The sequence below is a fragment of the Uloborus diversus genome, unplaced genomic scaffold, assembly GCF_026930045.1.
Source record: "Uloborus diversus isolate 005 unplaced genomic scaffold, Udiv.v.3.1 scaffold_12, whole genome shotgun sequence".
In the NCBI taxonomy this organism is placed as follows: Eukaryota; Metazoa; Arthropoda; class Arachnida; order Araneae; family Uloboridae; genus Uloborus; species Uloborus diversus.
Window position 1 is genome coordinate 3,224,703 of NW_026557876.1, and position 18,202 is coordinate 3,242,904.

Below are 18,202 nucleotides of genomic sequence, written 5' to 3' on the forward strand. Positions count from 1 at the left end.
ACCAGAACGGAGAATCGAGATTTCAAGGGAAAATGACTATCAAACAGCCTGTCAACTGATTCCGACACTATTTTCTAAGATCCGATAAGGAAAAGGAATTTAAAAAAAAAAACAATTTTTGAGCGACTAGTTAAGCAGGTAAAATTAAATTTGGCGACCAGTAAAGGAGGGTCATTTTACATTACTGTGAATGAGACCTTGTCGGACCAAAGGAAAGCGACCACTTAACCGGAGTGACCACTTAACCGGTCGACTACGTATTGAGGTTTCACTGTACTAAATAGTCTCTTTCAATAGTGAAAAATGCAGGCAAACCAGAAAAGGAAAGGACAAAATATCGATGCCCGTACGCTGTACGGGCAAACCAGATGAGGCCAATTTCGGGTACCACGTACACTTTACGGGCAAACTGCCCAAAGGGTAATAGGTATTCTGCCGTATTAAAGGGGATTTTTTTCGGAATCCATCCTCGTGAAAAGCGAAATAGATTTCCGTTCTCATCGCCTTCATCAGAGTGAGATTTTGTTTCTGAAAGTGGGTCGTCGACTTCTTCATTTTAATGCTTCTGCTGTCCGTTTCAGGTACCTGAACAAACTGCACGAAACGAACGAGGCCTCCCCGAACGTAGAGAAGCGGATGAATGTCCTAGTGCTGCCCTGCATTTTAAACAGGTACTTATTTTGGTGCTTTCACAGGGTTCGTACTCTCCTTCAAAACTCCTCCAATACTCCTTCATTTAGGACAATTTTTTTGAAGGGCCCTTCAAACTCCTTCATTTTGGTTTTAGCTCCTTCAGAACTCCTTAAAATACACCGCCAGCTCAGTTATTCCATCCGAGGACTGCAGTTTCGTGCTTTTTAGCACTCATCAGCCCGGAAGAGGAATCACGTGAGCTGGTGACGAAAATCCTCTTAAGAGAGCCAAGAGAGCCAAACAAACTGGTAGCTAATGCAGAATTAGCAAACCAGATGAGTAACCGCAGCAATGGTGCGTTCAACTCAAAGATTGATGGCAAGGCATGGTATTTTGTTGTATTAACCGCACCATTGCTGCGGTCGCTCATCTGGTTTTCTAATTCTGCATTAGCTACCAGTTTGTTTGGCTCTCTTGGCTCCCTTAAGAGGATTTTCGCCACCAGCTCACGTGATTCCTCTTCCGGGCTGATGAGTGCTGAAAAGCACGAAACTGCAGTCCTCGGATGGAATGACTGAGCTGGTGGTGTATTTTAACTGCAACTTACTACAAAATCCTTCAGAACTCCTTCTTTTTTGGATCAAGACTACATAATCGTCCCCTATGACAGCAATTTAAAACACTTCGATCAACAACTTAACTTTGCCACAGGGGCGAAAGTATAAGAGCAATTTTACTGTAGTAATTTGATATATTTTTTTCTCACAAAGTAATTTATAAATTGATGTGATTTATAAATTGGTTATAGAAGTCATAAAAGTTGGAGGTGAAAATATTGTTATATGACAAAGACATTTCATAAGTGAATTAAATCATGCTTAAATGGTGCTAGGCTATTTTGTCAAATATTATGATTATTGCTTTTAACTCCACCACACCCTCAGTAGCAAATGTCAGCTTGTTCAATATTTCAATATTGAAAAATACATTAGTAGATGTACTATATTAAGCGATTTTGTTAAAAAAGCAATTGCGTAGTAAATCTCAGTTTCGACATTGTAAAAAGAGTCATCCACAAGGGATGTCATGCCTTGAGGGAAGGCAGGCTCATGAAATTATGACAAGGGAAAGAGAGGGTAGTAAAAAGTGACATCACACAGTTATTATAACAATATGTTTATGAAAAATAGGACATGTGACAAGGGAAGGAGAAAGGTAAAGTGTGACGAAGGGGGAAGAGGTTCAAATATGTTGAAAAAAAGTAACAAAATTTATATATATAAGGATAGCTCAAAAGTACTCTTTCAAAACTCCTTCATTTAATTTCTGAAATTGAGTATGAACCCTGTTTCAACTAGATAAGTGGTTCCCGACCTTATGCACGCCCCCGTTTTGCCAATTAAGCAGTCAGTGACCACACATGCATGCATCCCTACCCCTATGCATATACACGGTATGACCAAAAGCATTGGGACGCTTTCAAAAATCCACAATTAACGGATTTCTTGAGAAATAGGGGACCGATTGCTCTGTAGTTTTTTCCACATAAAATTAGTACTCAAGTCTTCAATAAAAACCGAACCTACTATTCATTTAGCGGACCAGCAACAAATCGAGAATACAGAAATGGGTTTCTGACCATCGGTTCCTCGTAATTAGCTGGAAGTAAACTATAAATTTTGGAAATAAGTTAACAAATTATATAGAATTTTATTTTTATATTTCCGTGAGGGTATCTCCTATACCCACGGAGGTATAAGCATTTTTTTTTTCAAAATATAAATTTTGTTTGAAGATTTTCGAATCTGAGTTTTCTGTCACATGTTACTAAACTTTCAGAATAATCGACGGCATACGAGAGGAACATAATAATCAAGTTTGAAATTAAAGGATTAAAAATTTAATGAAATATGAGCGTTTCAAGCAGTTAATTTTTCAATGCACATGCATGAAAAAAATAGCAATTTATAATCTTCTTACTTCAAAACCCACATAGATCATACAACTCATAGTAAAATTCCAGCTGGATATCTTTGACATTTAAAAAGTTATCCGCGATCTTATGAGCCAAATTTTAATAATTCTTGGGTATGCGGCGAACCATGGGGGATCTGTCGCAAGTAATCTGTTTTTGTCATGAAACACTCTGCAGGATAACAGGAAACTGTTGCCGGTTTGCGAATGACTCCTTACTATTCATTGCCTATGTTATATATGTGTTGTTGGATTAATACGGTTATGGAATAAAGAGATAGATGCGATTAAACCAGATTATGTTTATTCGTGCTACGTTGTAAGCACGGCATGATGGATGATGAAAACAACCGAACATCTCAGTCAGGGAGCGGTTGCAGTTACAGTGGTACAAAGCGATTACGATTAAGATACATGACATCTCCCTTTTTTTTTTAAAGCATATATATAATGAACAGATACTAAGTACATTTCATAGAAAAGAGAATACAAGAAAAATTATCTAAATATGACAAGGTTAATATATGAAAAGAGAGAAAAAAAATGAAATGTCCATATTGACTTAGTCCTTAAATCTTGATGGGGGTTTAATTATTCGGCCCGTGCGGGTCGTTAAGGCTGTAGCAGCCGGAGGAGTATGACTTGGAGCCATTGGAGCAGAGCTAGTTGTTGGAATAATGGGTTGTTGGTTTGTGATGTTCTTGCTAGTTGGGACCATGTAAAGATCTTCTGCTGTTGATTTATTGTTGACAGGCTGTGTAGAATTGAAAATTTTAATATGAAAACGATTCCTACGATATACTCTACTAAAGGTCAAGATTCACGGTCGCCACTCGCCACGTGGCGACCTAGTTTGAAAAAGTGGCGACTTAAAAAAACGTCCTCAGTCGCCATTTTTCCCCATGTTATTCCTAACAAAAAAAAATCTTGGGATGAACAAGAATTATGCAAACTCAATAGGGTAGAAGAAAATAAATCACTTTGGAAGCAGACTCCTGAGGATAAACACTGAGAGGAGGGGAGGAGGTGATCAAGGGAAGATCGTTTTTTTTTTTTTTTTTTGGGACCAGAACGGCAATACTTTCAAGTTACAAGTGAAACATAGGCACCATATTTGGTCACTCACAAGATGGAAGTAGGCAAGATACTTCAGCGCTTTAGTTACCAAAAACAAACTAGAATTTGGTGTTTATTCAAATGCAAACTAATGAAAATAATGCAAATTGTGCTGTGAAGCATTTTATTTATTTATTATTATTATTTTAATTATTTAAAATAGATTTATTGAGAAATGAAAAATTTTGTATTTAAAATTTCATCTTATCCTTATTGCATTGGACGCTACTGTGCTAAAAACTATAACAGTTCAATTAAATTGATGTTTAATGAGGATTTTTTATTTTATAATTATTTTTATACTACAAATTCAAAAACCTAAATCTTTATTTTTAGCGCAGTCGCCATATTTGGTCACTTCCAAGATGGAAGTAGACAAGATTCTCTAAGTGCCTAAGTTTCCGAAAACAGAATTAGATGTCTATTGCAATACAATTCAAACTATTGAACATCCCACAAAAAGTTCCGTATTGTTTCCCCCTGGATAATTAATTATTTTCTTGAAAAATTCAAAATTTTTTCCTTCACATTTTTTCTTCATATTTTATCCTTAATGCTTTGGACGCTAATGGGCTAAAAGCTGATTTTTTCATCTAAATTATTGTGTTTTGAGGGTTTTTAATTATTAATAATTACTTTTATGCAATAAATTCAAAAATCTATTATCTGAAATTTTTCGCATAGTCGCCATGTTTGGTCATTCGCAAGATGGAAGAAGACAAGAATATTAATTGCCTAATAAGTTTCCAAAAACAGAATTGGATGCTAATCTCAATCCAAACTACTAAAAATAACATAAAAAGTGCCAGAAATAATGTTTTTTTTTTTAACTTAGTTATTTTCTGGAAAAGGGAAATTTTATCAGCAAAATTGTATTTAATTCTCACTGCTTTAGAGGCTTTGCCGATAAACTAAAACTATTTCATCTAAAATGCAGTTCTTCTCATGGATTTGTTTATCAATTGATTTTGAAAAAAGAAAAATAAAGAAATAAAAACGTATTTTAACTTAAATTTTGCAAAATGCATGTTTATAGCTTTTAAAATTTACTTTGTAAAGCTTTTATATATATATATATATATATATATATATATATATATATATATATATATATATATATATATATATATATATATATATATATATATAAAAGCAGCAAAAATACCCCCTCCGCCCATTTTATTCTTCAAAACTCGGCGAGATGGTGGCCACTAAGTGTTTTGGGTCTAGTGGCCACTGGCCACTTAGAAATTTTCTGAATCTTGTCCTTTATACTCTACCGTTTTCAGCTCTTATGCAGTAAGACCTAGGCTGAGGTCCAACCTGGCAAATTTTCCCAATACACCACTCTTTATTAAGCCGAAACACTACTTCTTGATTATTTTGCAATGGCTCTAATGAATGCGTGTGCAGGTCATACTTATGTTGACGTTGCTGTCTCAGATGTAGACGATTTTGAACAGCACTGCAATCATAATGAGGTGTGAGCAGTGACGGTAGGACGGGAATCAGGGTGCGAATTCGGCGACCCATTAAAATCTCAGCTGGAGAAGGCAAGCCATCCATGGGAGTGTTTCTGTACTCCATCAAAACTAGATGAGGATCCTTCTTGTCTTGAGCAGCTTTGTTAAGGCTTGATTTGATGGTTTGAACACATCTTTCAACCTGTCCATTTGATTGGGGGTATCCTGGGCTAGATGGGTTGTGGAATATATCCCAGCTTGTACAGAATTCACTGAACTCCTTGGAATCAAATGGTGGTCCATTGTCTCCAACTATTTCTTCAGGAACTCCAAAACGAGCAAAACAAGTTTTCAAAGCATTAATTACTGTGCTAGCTGTTGTGTGGTGCAAATGTTGCAATTCAATATATTTGGAAAAATAATCAACAATTAAAAGATATGTTACTGATGAGAGATGAAAAAAATCAATTGCGACCTTTTGCCATGGTCGCTCAGCAAGTTTTCTGTCTAATAGTGGTTCTTTGATGTTGGACCTTTGGTTTTGTTGGCAGATGGTACAGTGTGAAACCATATTTTCGATGTCGGTGTTCATACCTGGCCAGTAGAGAGATTGACGAGCAAGATTTTTGCATGAGACTATGCCTCTGTGCCCAACATGGAGATGTTGCAAAATATCTTCACGACAAGACTTAGGAATCAGCAATCGCTGTCCACGACAGATGAGGCCATTCTCTACATGCAGTTCAGATTGGCAATGCCAATATGGTTGTGCTTGTAGAGTCACACTGTGTTTATTCTGAGGCCATCCATTTGTGATGTAATTTCTTACACTTTGAAGTTCTGCATCATTCTGCGATTCTAGACTGATTTTATCAAGCTTGGATTGTGATGCTTGTACCAGTAAGGAAACCATTAGCTGAGCAGAGTCAATATCTGATGTTGAGACAGGATGTGCTGGCAAGGGTGCTCTGGACAAGGCATCAGCGACAGCCAAATATTTCCCAGGAACGTGTGTTAGTTTGAAAGAGTATCTCTGAAGTCTCAATAACAGTCTTTGCAGTCTAGGTGATATGTTCTCAAATGGTTTGTGGATTAACCCTAGGAGGGGCTTGTGGTCGGTTTCAATTTCTACATGTTGACCGAAAACAAAATAATGAAAATGTTCACAAGCATGAACAATAGCAAGGAGTTCTTTTTCGATTTGAGAATACCTTGACTGAGCCTCGGAAAGGGTTGCAGAAGTATATGCAACTGCTTGGCGATTCTGGAGAAGAACTCCACCAATCCCAAAAGAACTTGCATCTACAGAGAGCACTATGGGTTTATCTCTGTCAAAAAATTGCAGAATTGTAGACGACTGTAGCAAGTCTTTAACTTTTGAGAATGCTTGATCATGATGAGAGTCCCAAATCCAATTTGTGTCTTTTTTTAGCAGATCTCTTAAGATAGAAGTTTCCTGTGAGAACTTAGGCACAAATTTCATAAGATATGTGGCCATACCTAAGAATCTCATTAATTCTTGTTTGTTAGTAGGAACAGGAAAGTCAGATATTGCTGAAACTTTTTTAGGATCAGGAGAAATACCATCTGGTGAGATTATGTGGCCTAGATATTGTAACTTAGAAACAGCAATCTGGGTCTTATCTTTGTTTAGTTTCAAACCACTTTGCCTAGCAATTTGAAATACCTTTCTTAGCTTTTCACAATGGTCTTCTAGGTTTGCACTATACACCATAATATCATCAAAATATGGAGCGATGTCTGGACAACCTTCAAAAATGTTGTCCATGGCCATTTGGTACACTTCCGGTGCACAAGATAGACCAAAAGGCATTACAAGAAAACGGAATCGACCAAATGGTGTTATGAAGGTACAAAGATCGGAGCTTTCTTCATCTAGCTGAATATGGTAAAAAGCATTTTTGGCATCGATAAGGGAAAAGATTTTGGAACCCTTGATTTTGGACAACAGTTGGTCTTGGGTTGGTATCTGATAGTGCTGTCTTTTTATGAACTTGTTAAGGGGACGAGGATCAAGACAAACTCTCAATGAGCCGTCTTTCTTGGGAACTACAACGATTGGATTTACCCAATCAGTAGGTTTTGTAACTTTCTCGATGATTCCATTTTCTTCCATTCTTAACAGTTCATCTTTAAGCTTTTTTTCTAACGCTAAAGGTATTTTGCGTGAAGCAGCTATGACAGGGGTTGCATTATCGTGTAAAACTATTTTGTGTTTGCCAGGTAGACGTCCTACACCCTCAAATATGTCGCTGTATTCTTCAATAATTTTAGACAACTTAGGATCATTAACATTATCAGATTTGTTAGGGCAAGCACTAATAGATGAATTTTTATTTACAGGATGAACATTAATAGATGAATTGACACTTGCACAAAAATTGGTATTTACAGTATTGACACACCTTTCGCTAACTTGTATGCGGGTATCCAATCTTTTTATAAGATTTAGATTTGTGCAGGCAGCTGCACCTAACACGGGTTGAACATTAAGATTTACAATGTGAAACTTTAAATCATAACTGCGATTGTTCACTACACACTGTAAAATGCTCTCACCCACAACTGGTAAGGCATCACCAGTATAGGTGCACACTTGAAGGGATGTTGGCAGAAGTGCTGGTGAATTTTTCAGATATTTAAATGAATTAAAAGGAAGCACATTTACTTGGGCACCAGTATCCAACTTGAAGATAACTGGGCAGCTATTGACACAAATCTCTTGTAACCAATCACACTCGGTTGATGTTGAAATTGACCCAATGTATACTGTGTTGGGGTTGCAATCGATAGCAGAAACCTGATGTTTTGGTTTTCTTGGTTGTCTACAAACACTAGAGAAGTGGTTTTGCATTTGGCAATTATGACAGGTTTTCCCAAAGGCTGGGCAATTCCTGGGTGGGTGTTGACATCCACATCTGGAGCATGGTCGCTTACGTTGTAGTTGTAGAGATGATGATGAATTCTTGTTTGTAGGAGTTTGTTTACTGCTGATTTGGTGTTTGCCTGAGTTTCCTTGACACTGAATTTTTTTGAATTTTTGGCGACTAATTGCGTCGACTTGCATTGATGATGATGATGATGATGGTTGAGACATTGCAAGCGAATGTAATTTGGACAGTTCAGCTGACTTGCATATCTCCACAGTTTTCTTCAATGACAGTTCAGGTTCTCTGAGGAGGCGTTCGCGCAAGACATCATCGCGTAGCCCTTGGATGATACGATCTTTAATGTTGCGATCATAAGCAGCATTGAACTCACACTGATCGGCTTGTAACTTTATTTCGGTGACAAAGGAATCGAAGTTTTGTCCCGGCTTTTGTTGCATGTTGTTGAACACAAATGTTGCAAGAGTGACATTACGATAAGGTTTGTAATGTTCGTCAAACTTGTCCAGAACGTGTTTAACGGTTCTGGTCTGCCCTGTTGCAAGAGCGGGAAAGTCAAACGTTAGATAGTCCTTGTAAGATGATTTACCAATTACGCTCAGCAACAACGCGATACGCGTTTCGTCATCTTCTTTGTTGTACTTGACGGCAGTTTCAAAAAGTTCATACTTCTGTCTCCAGTCGTTCCATGCTTCAGCTTTGTTGTCACCAGGAACAAACGTTTCCATCTGGAGAAATTGATGGGCCAAGCTGTATAGATGTTAGATGGTCAAAAACTAATAATATGAAAAAATTACTGCACTTCCGGAAAAATATACGTTCGAAATACTTCTGACACCATGTTATATATGTGTTGTTGGATTAATACGGTTATGGAATAAAGAGATAGATGCGATTAAACCAGATTATGTTTATTCGTGCTACGTTGTAAGCACGGCATGATGGATGATGAAAACAACCGAACATCTCAGTCAGGGAGCGGTTGCAGTTACAGTGGTACAAAGCAATTACGATTAAGATACATGACAGCCTATTCGAGAACTATTGAAATTCGGCTCATTAGATTGCTGATAAGGAAAACTTATGGTTTTTAAACGGAAAGCCGAGTTCCGTGAGTCGGTCAACAATATTAATTGCTTATACAAGCAGAGATGAGACCAGACAGTGGAAGATGCAGAATGAATGTCGATGTGAAGAAATGAACATTGGAAGCTTGTTTAAAAGCTTACCTAAAGCTTATTGGTCCACTGAAACTAAAATAAATAAACCAGGGGTGATTGTGTTCCGGTATTTTACCGAATTTCCGGTATTTTCGGACGTATTTCCGGTATTTTTATGTCCGAAAATACCGGAATTATGTTCTTTTTTTGTTATGCTTTTATCTCCCTACCTCCACCATTTTTTAAAAATTATATAATACTCATCAAACATACCTGCAAGAGCCTTAAGATGGACACCTATCCCTTAAGATGGACAAATGTCAAGATAATTTTGTATAACACCAGCGCAAAAGTAACTTTGTAACCCATTAAAATTTTAATCAAATGTACACACACTATTTTGACTCTGACTATTGAACTATTTAATACTATGGCATAGGTTCACTTAAGTAATAGGGGCCAAAGATTACCCCCCCCCCCCCCGTTCTCGTTTTGAAACTTTCGGGTATTTTTTGATGAACTCACAATCACCCCTGAAATAAACGCACAACATAAATTAATAAAAATAAACCCTGGCTATGAGCGGAGGCGGAGTTCACAACTCCCCAACACCTACCGGACCTAACACCCAAGGGGCAGAGCAAAAGAAAAAAAGAATGAACGAGTGGAATCATCGCACTACTTATACTTGCTTCGTTTGCATGGGACTTGGCGATCAAAGGATGCCAACCTAAAACTGAAACTTCACACCTGCCGGCTCAAAGGTTAGGTTTGAGCTCTTGTTTATAGTTTAGCATGTGGTGCATTTGCCCAATGTTACTCTATATACTCCAATGTTATTGCATGTACTGGAGCTTAAACATTCTCTTCTGAAATGAAATGAAATGAAGGAGAGGGGGCTCAGCAGAGCCAAGCACTGCGACCAGAGGTCTATTGTACTAAACCCCAAACAAAAATCTTAAAAAAGACCAGTAGCCGTAGCGAAGATTAGCAGGCATTTAATGGGAATATCATAGATCTCCCAAGGATCAAGTAAGTGGCGGCCAAGGTGTTCAAACCTAAAGGCAGAAAAGGTATCACAATCACACAGAATATGTGCAACAGTTTCCTCATGAAAGCGACTGCCTCTACGAATTGGGTCATCAGACACGCCCATAATAGTAAGATGCCGCTTCAAGGTACAGTGACCAGTAAGGAGGCCAATAGCTCTTCTGACGCTGTTGCGGTTCAGACTTAAGAGCTCCTTTGCCCTAATACTAGGGCAACCTCTATTAAGTTCTTTCGCCTGCCGCTGTCTTCTCTTTTAGTTCATAGTTTAAAAAATTTTGGTCTTTTGACCATATTTAATGAATCCTCCACGGCTGATGAGCTCTGGATTCGTACAGTAGAAGACCGTTATAACGCCGACCTATATAATGCAATTCTCTATAAAACGCACAACTTTTCAGAAGCAAACAATAGGTTTTGTAGTTCAAAAAATCTTTCTGTTTTGCTTTGCAAGCATAAAAATGGTTAAGCAAATTAAATTTTAAAAATTTTTCATCTTTCCATTTTAACTCAAAGCTTTTAAAGGAAAATTAGTTCTCAAAGTAAACAAACAGAAAATGCCAGATGGCTCTTGAAAATGCAGCTGTTATGCAAACCACGAAGCTAGCAGAAGTGCAGGATAATTCACTTTCTTATGATTGTGTAACATATTGATTTGTGAATAACTAATTGGAATATTGGTGCTTTAATACTCATTACAGATAAAACTCATTATGAAGTGCTAATATATAGCTATAATTTGATATTAGTTTCAAAATTTTGTGAAATGACCTATATAACACAAAAACCTGTATAACGCAAAAGCTCTGGTCCCGAGGTGTGCGTTATAACGGTCTTCTACTGTACTTTGTCTTTTCCTATTTAATAGCTATTTGCAATTTTTCTTTTTATCTTCATTTTTATATAATTTGTTTAATATTTGGAATTTGGCTTGCTTATTTTATATATATATATATATATATATATATATATATATATATATATATATATATATATATCGTAAAATTCCGAAAGTAACCCCTCTATCGATTATAGCCCTCCCCCTTTTTTTCTGGAAAGTGAAATCATTTTAAAATCCTGAATATACCCCCCCCCCTCACTTGAAAATTTTCTGATCATCTTCATTTGCCACTCCCTCCAAAAAAAGAAGGATAACATTTTCTGCTTTACTTGGAAAGCATTGGTCTCCATGGTTTATTCCTTCCAAAATGTCTAGACTTTTGATGCAAGGGCGCCTTTTTTTCTTTTTTTGTTGTTCATAAGTATTACAAAAGAAATTTATAATTGCCCTGCTTTTTATTCATTTTGGAAGGAGCATTTTTGTTCTGATTTGCGAATCTGAACGATCTTCAACACGGCGCCATTTTGAAAACATCACGCCATTTTAGAAACGTGTTGCTTAAAAAGTAGCGCGAAACTTTTAAAAATAACCTTTTTTAAAGGAGAAATAATGTAATTGAACGAGTTTAGGATCATCAGAAATGTAAATTTTACTAAATCGAGTACGAGTTTTGTCTGTGCTTGCGTTCGCGAACTTTGTAAAGCTCAGTTTTCGAAATTTCGATCTTCGTAACGAATTTGTGGAAGTGATTGTGATTTTTGCTTGTATTCTGAAACAAGAACATTAAGATTTTGCTTCTTTTACTGTAACCTTATTACATTCAGTACATAATGAATTTTCAAGCGATAAATTATAAGGGTTTTGCCAACTTAAGGTGCAAAATCCTTTCTTTCGAAAAATAAAATGGCGCCCTCATGCAATGTATTACTATTAGAAAATTATGACAGGTTTTTTATTAATTAATTTCTCTCTCTTTATTAATATTAACTCTTATTTACTTATTATTTCTTTTCTGTACTCTTAAATTAATACTACTAAAAACAATTATTTTGGCTCATTTTTCAGAAAAATTTCTATTATAACCCCCCCCCCCCTTCTGAAATCAACAAGTTTTGTTTTGAAAATAGGGGGATTACTTTTGGGGATTTTACGGTATATATACACACATACATATTCTTTGTTTTATTTGTATAGATTTTCAAATTGCTTATGTTTATCTCTGTGTGATTATTGTGTAATAGTTTATCAACAACTAAACTGTAGTCCCTTCATGTCTCTCAAGTGATAAACAAACCATCATTCTTTGAAAGTTGATTCAATTTTCCTCCCTGTTTCTTTCCAGTGCTGCTTGCAAATTGAAGCTTAAATTATATGACAGAGCTTTAGAAGACTGCGATGAGGTATGTTCATTCCCATCTTCCAGTGTCGTAAAACATTTTGATGATTATTTTGTGAACTGTTAAATTAGCTTGATTATAAGTACAGTTGAACCTCCATATATCGAACTTCCACGTATCGAAATTTTCTATATATCGAAATCCCAGCAAATTTCTATGTTCATTACATAGAAAAATTGTTTCTATATATCGAAAAAAATCTCTATATATCGAAAAAAATTTCAAGACATTCGTAGATTTTGATTCAACTTCAGGCTGTTTGTCTCATGAAAAATGAAAATTAGGGAAGAAAATGATGTTCACTAAAGGTTGCTACTAAACTCAAAAGGAATCTGGGGTTGAGGGGTGTGTAGATGGGTCGTTGTTCTGTTCTGGAGTTCTTTAATTTCCTCAAGTTTATTTGAAGTCTTAGTTGTAACCAGTAACATTGTAAAATCTGTTTCAAGTCATCCCTTTTGTCTCTTGATTATCGTTCCTAGTTGTTTCAGCTGCAGTAAAAATCATTCAGGTTAAGTAGATTAATTTTTTACTTTTCTCTCGATTACATTGTCCAAACGAAAATCCCCTCATGTTGCGGATCAAGTTGAATTGCCGCAGAATGAAGATGTATGAAGGCGCAAAAATGTAATTTCTGTTATTTTTTTAATTATTAACTTTCATTTAATATGATGCTCGTATAAATTAAAAATTGGGTTTCAATCACGAAAATTAGCTTTAATTTTAATGTGTTATGAGGTTTTTATGATAAAATAAGATTGTTTCTATATATCGAAATTTCTATATATCGAATTTTTTTCCGGAAATTTGCTACTTCGATGTATGGAGGTCCGACTGTATGTGTAATCCAGTGGGTGAACAGGATTCTTCTCTAGTTCGGTGCTTTGCAATGTTGGTACTTTAACGTTCTGAAAGCAAGTCTGACCATGGCCCCACGTAGTACTTATAGGCCCTGACAATCGCTGAGACTCACGGCAACAAAGAGGGCGCTGCTGGGAACCCCTGTTTCCATTACATTGCCATTGATTGGTGGATGCAGGGGTTCCGTTCACCGTGACCTCCTGCGGTCGAAATGGGCGACGTCCAATCAAAAAGAAACAAATTTTGAAAAGTTGACATTGATTGGTGGATGATACCATTGATGAATGATATCACCTATTAACTTTAATACTTCTTGCAGAGTTGGTGAAAGAACTAATATTTCATCAACTTTCTGTGAATAACAGATGAAGAGACTTCTTTAAAATAACTAAAATTTATTAACAGGTGAGAAAAAGTAAATACACAGTTGGCTCTCTGATTAACGACGCTCTATTTAACGACTTTCTATATTTAACGACGGCTTTTTCCGGTCCCAGATGGTCCATTGTAGTGTTAAAAGCATTCTATTTAAGGACACTCTCTATTTAAGGACGCTTTCTATTTAAGGACGATTTTTTTGTGGTCCATTGAAAGTCGTTAAACAGAGAGCCAACTGTAATTGTATGAACTATCAACTGAAGCCAAAGGTAAAAAGACTAATTAAATATGACTAGCTTGTTAATTAAGCTCCATCGAAAGCCGCTAATCTATGACTATGATCAGCTGAGCTTCATCGGCAATCAGCCGAGCAGTACGAGCTCCACCTGAGCTACGATTTACAGGACAGACATCACCAAACGAGTCTTAAAAAAGAGAGAGCGAATCTCAACTCCGTCCGCTGTTAAATAGCCTGTCCTCATCAGTATTCACATAAATGCCCTTACCTCCACGCAACCAATGAGGATGCACCGAGTGGCAGATGCCTACCCCATAGGCGGATTTAGGCCGAAATATTTGAGGGTGCAACAATAACGGGGATCTGAGGAGGGGGGTATTCCCGGAATAACAAGGCAGTGGCGAAATCAGAAAATAATTTTAGGTCGGACACACTTTTAAGTCTAAAAAACGCGATGTAAACCATATTTAGTAAGATTAGGGGATGGGCAATTCTTAACATTTCAAACTGCAGAAAAATTCTTAAACGAAAGTCGATATTAGAAGCAATGGGTGAATCTAGCTACTGGTTTGGAATGGGATTCACGCCCGAGAAAAAATTTGAAATAGTATTTTTGAAAACTCAATTTTACAGTTCTTGGTGATATTTTAGAGGCAAGAAAGGTACGTGTGACTCCAAGGCTATTTTTAGAAATTTTAGTCTTATAAATGTGATTATAGTCCATATTTATAGTTTGGGTTATGAATGAGACTCATAGACTGTCTCCAATTCATTTTTTGAAAAGCAAATAGAAATACGTAACCCCCTCCCCTCCTCCACGCTACCTCTTTAACTTTTCATAATTGAAGTTTCAAAAATACTACGGAGGACAATTTTTGATGCTGTTACCGGACGAGGTGTTCTGGAGCTCTCCCCTTGAAAATTTTCGAAATTGAAGTCCTAAAAATGAAGTTCTTCTGCAATAATCCATGGTATTAAAAAAAGGATTCTCCCACTTAAATATTTCGAAATAGTAGTTTTCAAAACCAAAATATTAACACTCTTTGATGATAATAGAGAAAAGGGGGTCAGAGGTCCTTGTTCGAATATTTTCCAAAATTAAAGTCTTAAACACATGAGTGTAAGACCATATTTGGTAACGTTAGGGACACTGCAGTTTTTCAAAACTGAAGCTCCAAAAACGCAATTTTAAACGATTTTTGATGTATTTAGGTGATTAGAAGATCTTCCTAGGTAATTTTGCGAAAGTGAAGCCCAAGAAACGAAATTTGGGGTACTCTGTAATAACTTTAACTGGAGAAAGGGCTTTGGAGAAGAAACATTTTAAGGACTAATAGAAAAAATGAGAACGAAATAGAAAAAAAGAGAGGGGGAGACATGAAAGAAAGAGGATTGTGCGATAAGGCACAAAATTTGCCGCAAATAATCTGAAGCTGTTGAAAAATTTGTCAATATTTCTTTTTGAAAGAGAAATATTTTTTCTTTTAAAAACATCTACTCAGCATTTTGTGGGGAGGGTCACCAGTCTTGTGCCCCTTCCCCCTGGATGCACAACTGCAGCAAAATGTCCGAAAGTCCTCCTTGAAAAATTTTTGATTATTTACCTTAAAATTGTTGGTTTTCGGTTGATTTCGGTGTAGATTCTATTGATGAAGTTTCTTGCAATAGCCATGTTTTTTTTTTTTTTTTTTGACTTCATTAGACACTGTTGTTTGAGAAGTTTCTTTATTTGCATGGAATTGTTTAGAGTTTTTTTTTTTCAAATGGATAAAATTACTTTAATTCTTAATATGAGCACAGTTAGGTTTTTCTTGCACTAGCGACGTGTGGTGATACACTGGATTCAAGTAAATTTACTAGTATAGCAGCTATGAATTCCCCCCCCCCCAACTGCGTTTGAGTGAAATATACTAAACAAATTTTTTCAATACTCAACCAAAAATTTTGGGGGTGCGGCGCACCCCCTGGCACCCCCGTAAATCCGCCTATGGCCTACCCGCTTGGCCAATGGCGAGAGTCCGTTAGGTCAAGCGTCCGATCCGACGGCCAGCTTCCGATTCGCTCGGATCGTCGGTCCGAACGACCATCGGTTGATTATCGTGAAGTTCGGTTACCTGGGCAAAAGTAAGAGCCGCATCGGTTTAACGCTGCTAGGAAAAGCTAATTAAGTTTTTAGCGGACCTCACAAATGTGTCTTGGTTGGAAACAATTAGGAAACATGTTTAAGTAAATCATTAACATTTATTAGCTCGATAAAAATACGACATGTTAGCATTTTTTGAAGCTTCAAAGCAAAATTCGTATAGAATCCAAAATCCAGCAACGAAACCAAGAAAAATATTGCAGGAACCCTAACATAACTGAAAAACATTTATACCACTGGTGCTCCGTAAAAAATCCATCTTGATAAACAGCCCGGAAATCTTGTTCTAACCTGACACCGGTAACTTGCGGCACAAATCAGAAACGGAACACAGAAGGCGAAAGCCTTCAGCAAATGGATCTGGCTGTCAATCCAGCTCCAGCCAGATGATCATCAGAGACCTGGGCAGCAAGCCCAATCCAGGAACTACCGTATTTTCCTGCGTATAATCCGCGGATTATCTGCTAAAAAAGGCAAAGTTTATGAGGTGCGGATTATGCGCAGCCGCAGATTATCTGTGATTTTTTTTTCGCTTAACACCAACGCATTGAACCTCAATATTTTTACAGTAGGATTCACCGATCGAGATCGTACGCCGAACTGAATGTTGTTTATTTTACGAAGCATGCATGTTCTTCATCGCTGCCTGCCTGTATGTTGGTTATTTTACGTGCTTGAATGTTCCTCTTTGCGATTCAGGTCATGTAAAATAAGCAAGATTACAGTGAAATAGGTAGCCATTTGCACAAGATTAGACCATTTGCTCCTTTGTCTCGACTTTTTGTTTTTCAAGTAATTAGCGTACTATAGTCAAGATTTCAAAAAGACATCATTATATTTTAGATTATCTTTCAGATTAATTTTGATTATGCCTTCAAAGTAATTACTTTTTCACGTTTTTAGTTTCGTTGCTCAAATGGTATGTTAAATTCAAACTCAGGGGCGTAGCTAAAGGGGGGGTTTTGGGGACAACCCCCCCCCCCGAAAAGTTAGTCTCAAAAAAAAAGAGAAAAAGAAGAGAGAAGAGAAAGGAAAAAATTCCAAGCGATTACACACACACACACACACACATATATATATATATAGATAGATAGATAGATAGATATATATAAAAGAAGTAACCCCCCCCCCGAAAGTCGGGTCTAGCTACGCCACTGTTCAAACTTGATCTTTTTACATCGTATTATCCGCAGATTATACGCCGCCGCAGATTATGCGAAGCTTTTTTTTCTTCAGACCAATTTTAGGACCTGCAGATTATAGGCCGCCCGCGGATAATACGCAGGAAAATACGGTATGTAGGCAGTCCCCCCTCCCCCCCAAAGGATGAATTAATTTAACTATTTTATTTATTACTCTTTAATTGACTTCTCTTTTGCATTTTTTTAAATATATGTAGTTGAATTAAAAGGAACACAAAACACACACAGCGTATTTTGAACAAAAGCATTGTTGTTTGCTAAAGAAGTGATACTGGAGTCAGAGGAAGATTTATACTGGGCCCTGTTTATGCACACTCCGGCTTCACACCGGGATGAAGCGGAAGGTGGATAAAAGGGGGATTGCAGCCGGATTGATGGGAAGACCCGTTTTTGTCAAATCGTGGATTCTCCTTCACATTCCCATCAGTCCATGTGCAAATATCCTTTTTTTTTTTGTGTGTGTCTTTTTTATAGTTAAATTGAGCATTAAAAAACACATTGCAGAACTTTTCTGAAAATAATTTGGGGCATAATCAGTTAATTACTCATCACAAGTACACTGTGAATAATATTATATTTCAATATGAATCTTATTATTCCATTCTTTTAATTACTTGAATTTCATAAATTTAATCAAAAATAGCCTGTGACAAATGCAACACGTTTTACTAATTTCGACTGAGGATCAGCATTGTGAGAACTAGCATTAAACAGTCAATTGTGTAAAAATATGTCTGGATCTTCTAAATCCATTTCTAAATTGAAATTTTTGCCTTTTGTGATTGTCAATATCGTGGCCGTACTTAAGGGGTGAGTTTTTAGGGTTCCAACACCCTCCAAAAT

General features: G+C 36.8%; 1 protein-coding gene across 1 annotated transcript in view; it reads left to right on the forward strand.

Moving 5' to 3' along the window:
- LOC129232399 (peptidyl-prolyl cis-trans isomerase D-like) overlaps positions 1-18,202 on the forward strand; it is a 104,849-nt gene that overhangs the window by 68,766 nt on the left and 17,881 nt on the right. The window contains exons 7-8 of the mRNA XM_054866544.1: positions 582-671; positions 12,486-12,543. Coding sequence (XP_054722519.1) covers positions 582-671; positions 12,486-12,543 — 148 coding nt within the window. The remainder of the gene's footprint in view (positions 1-581; positions 672-12,485; positions 12,544-18,202) is intronic.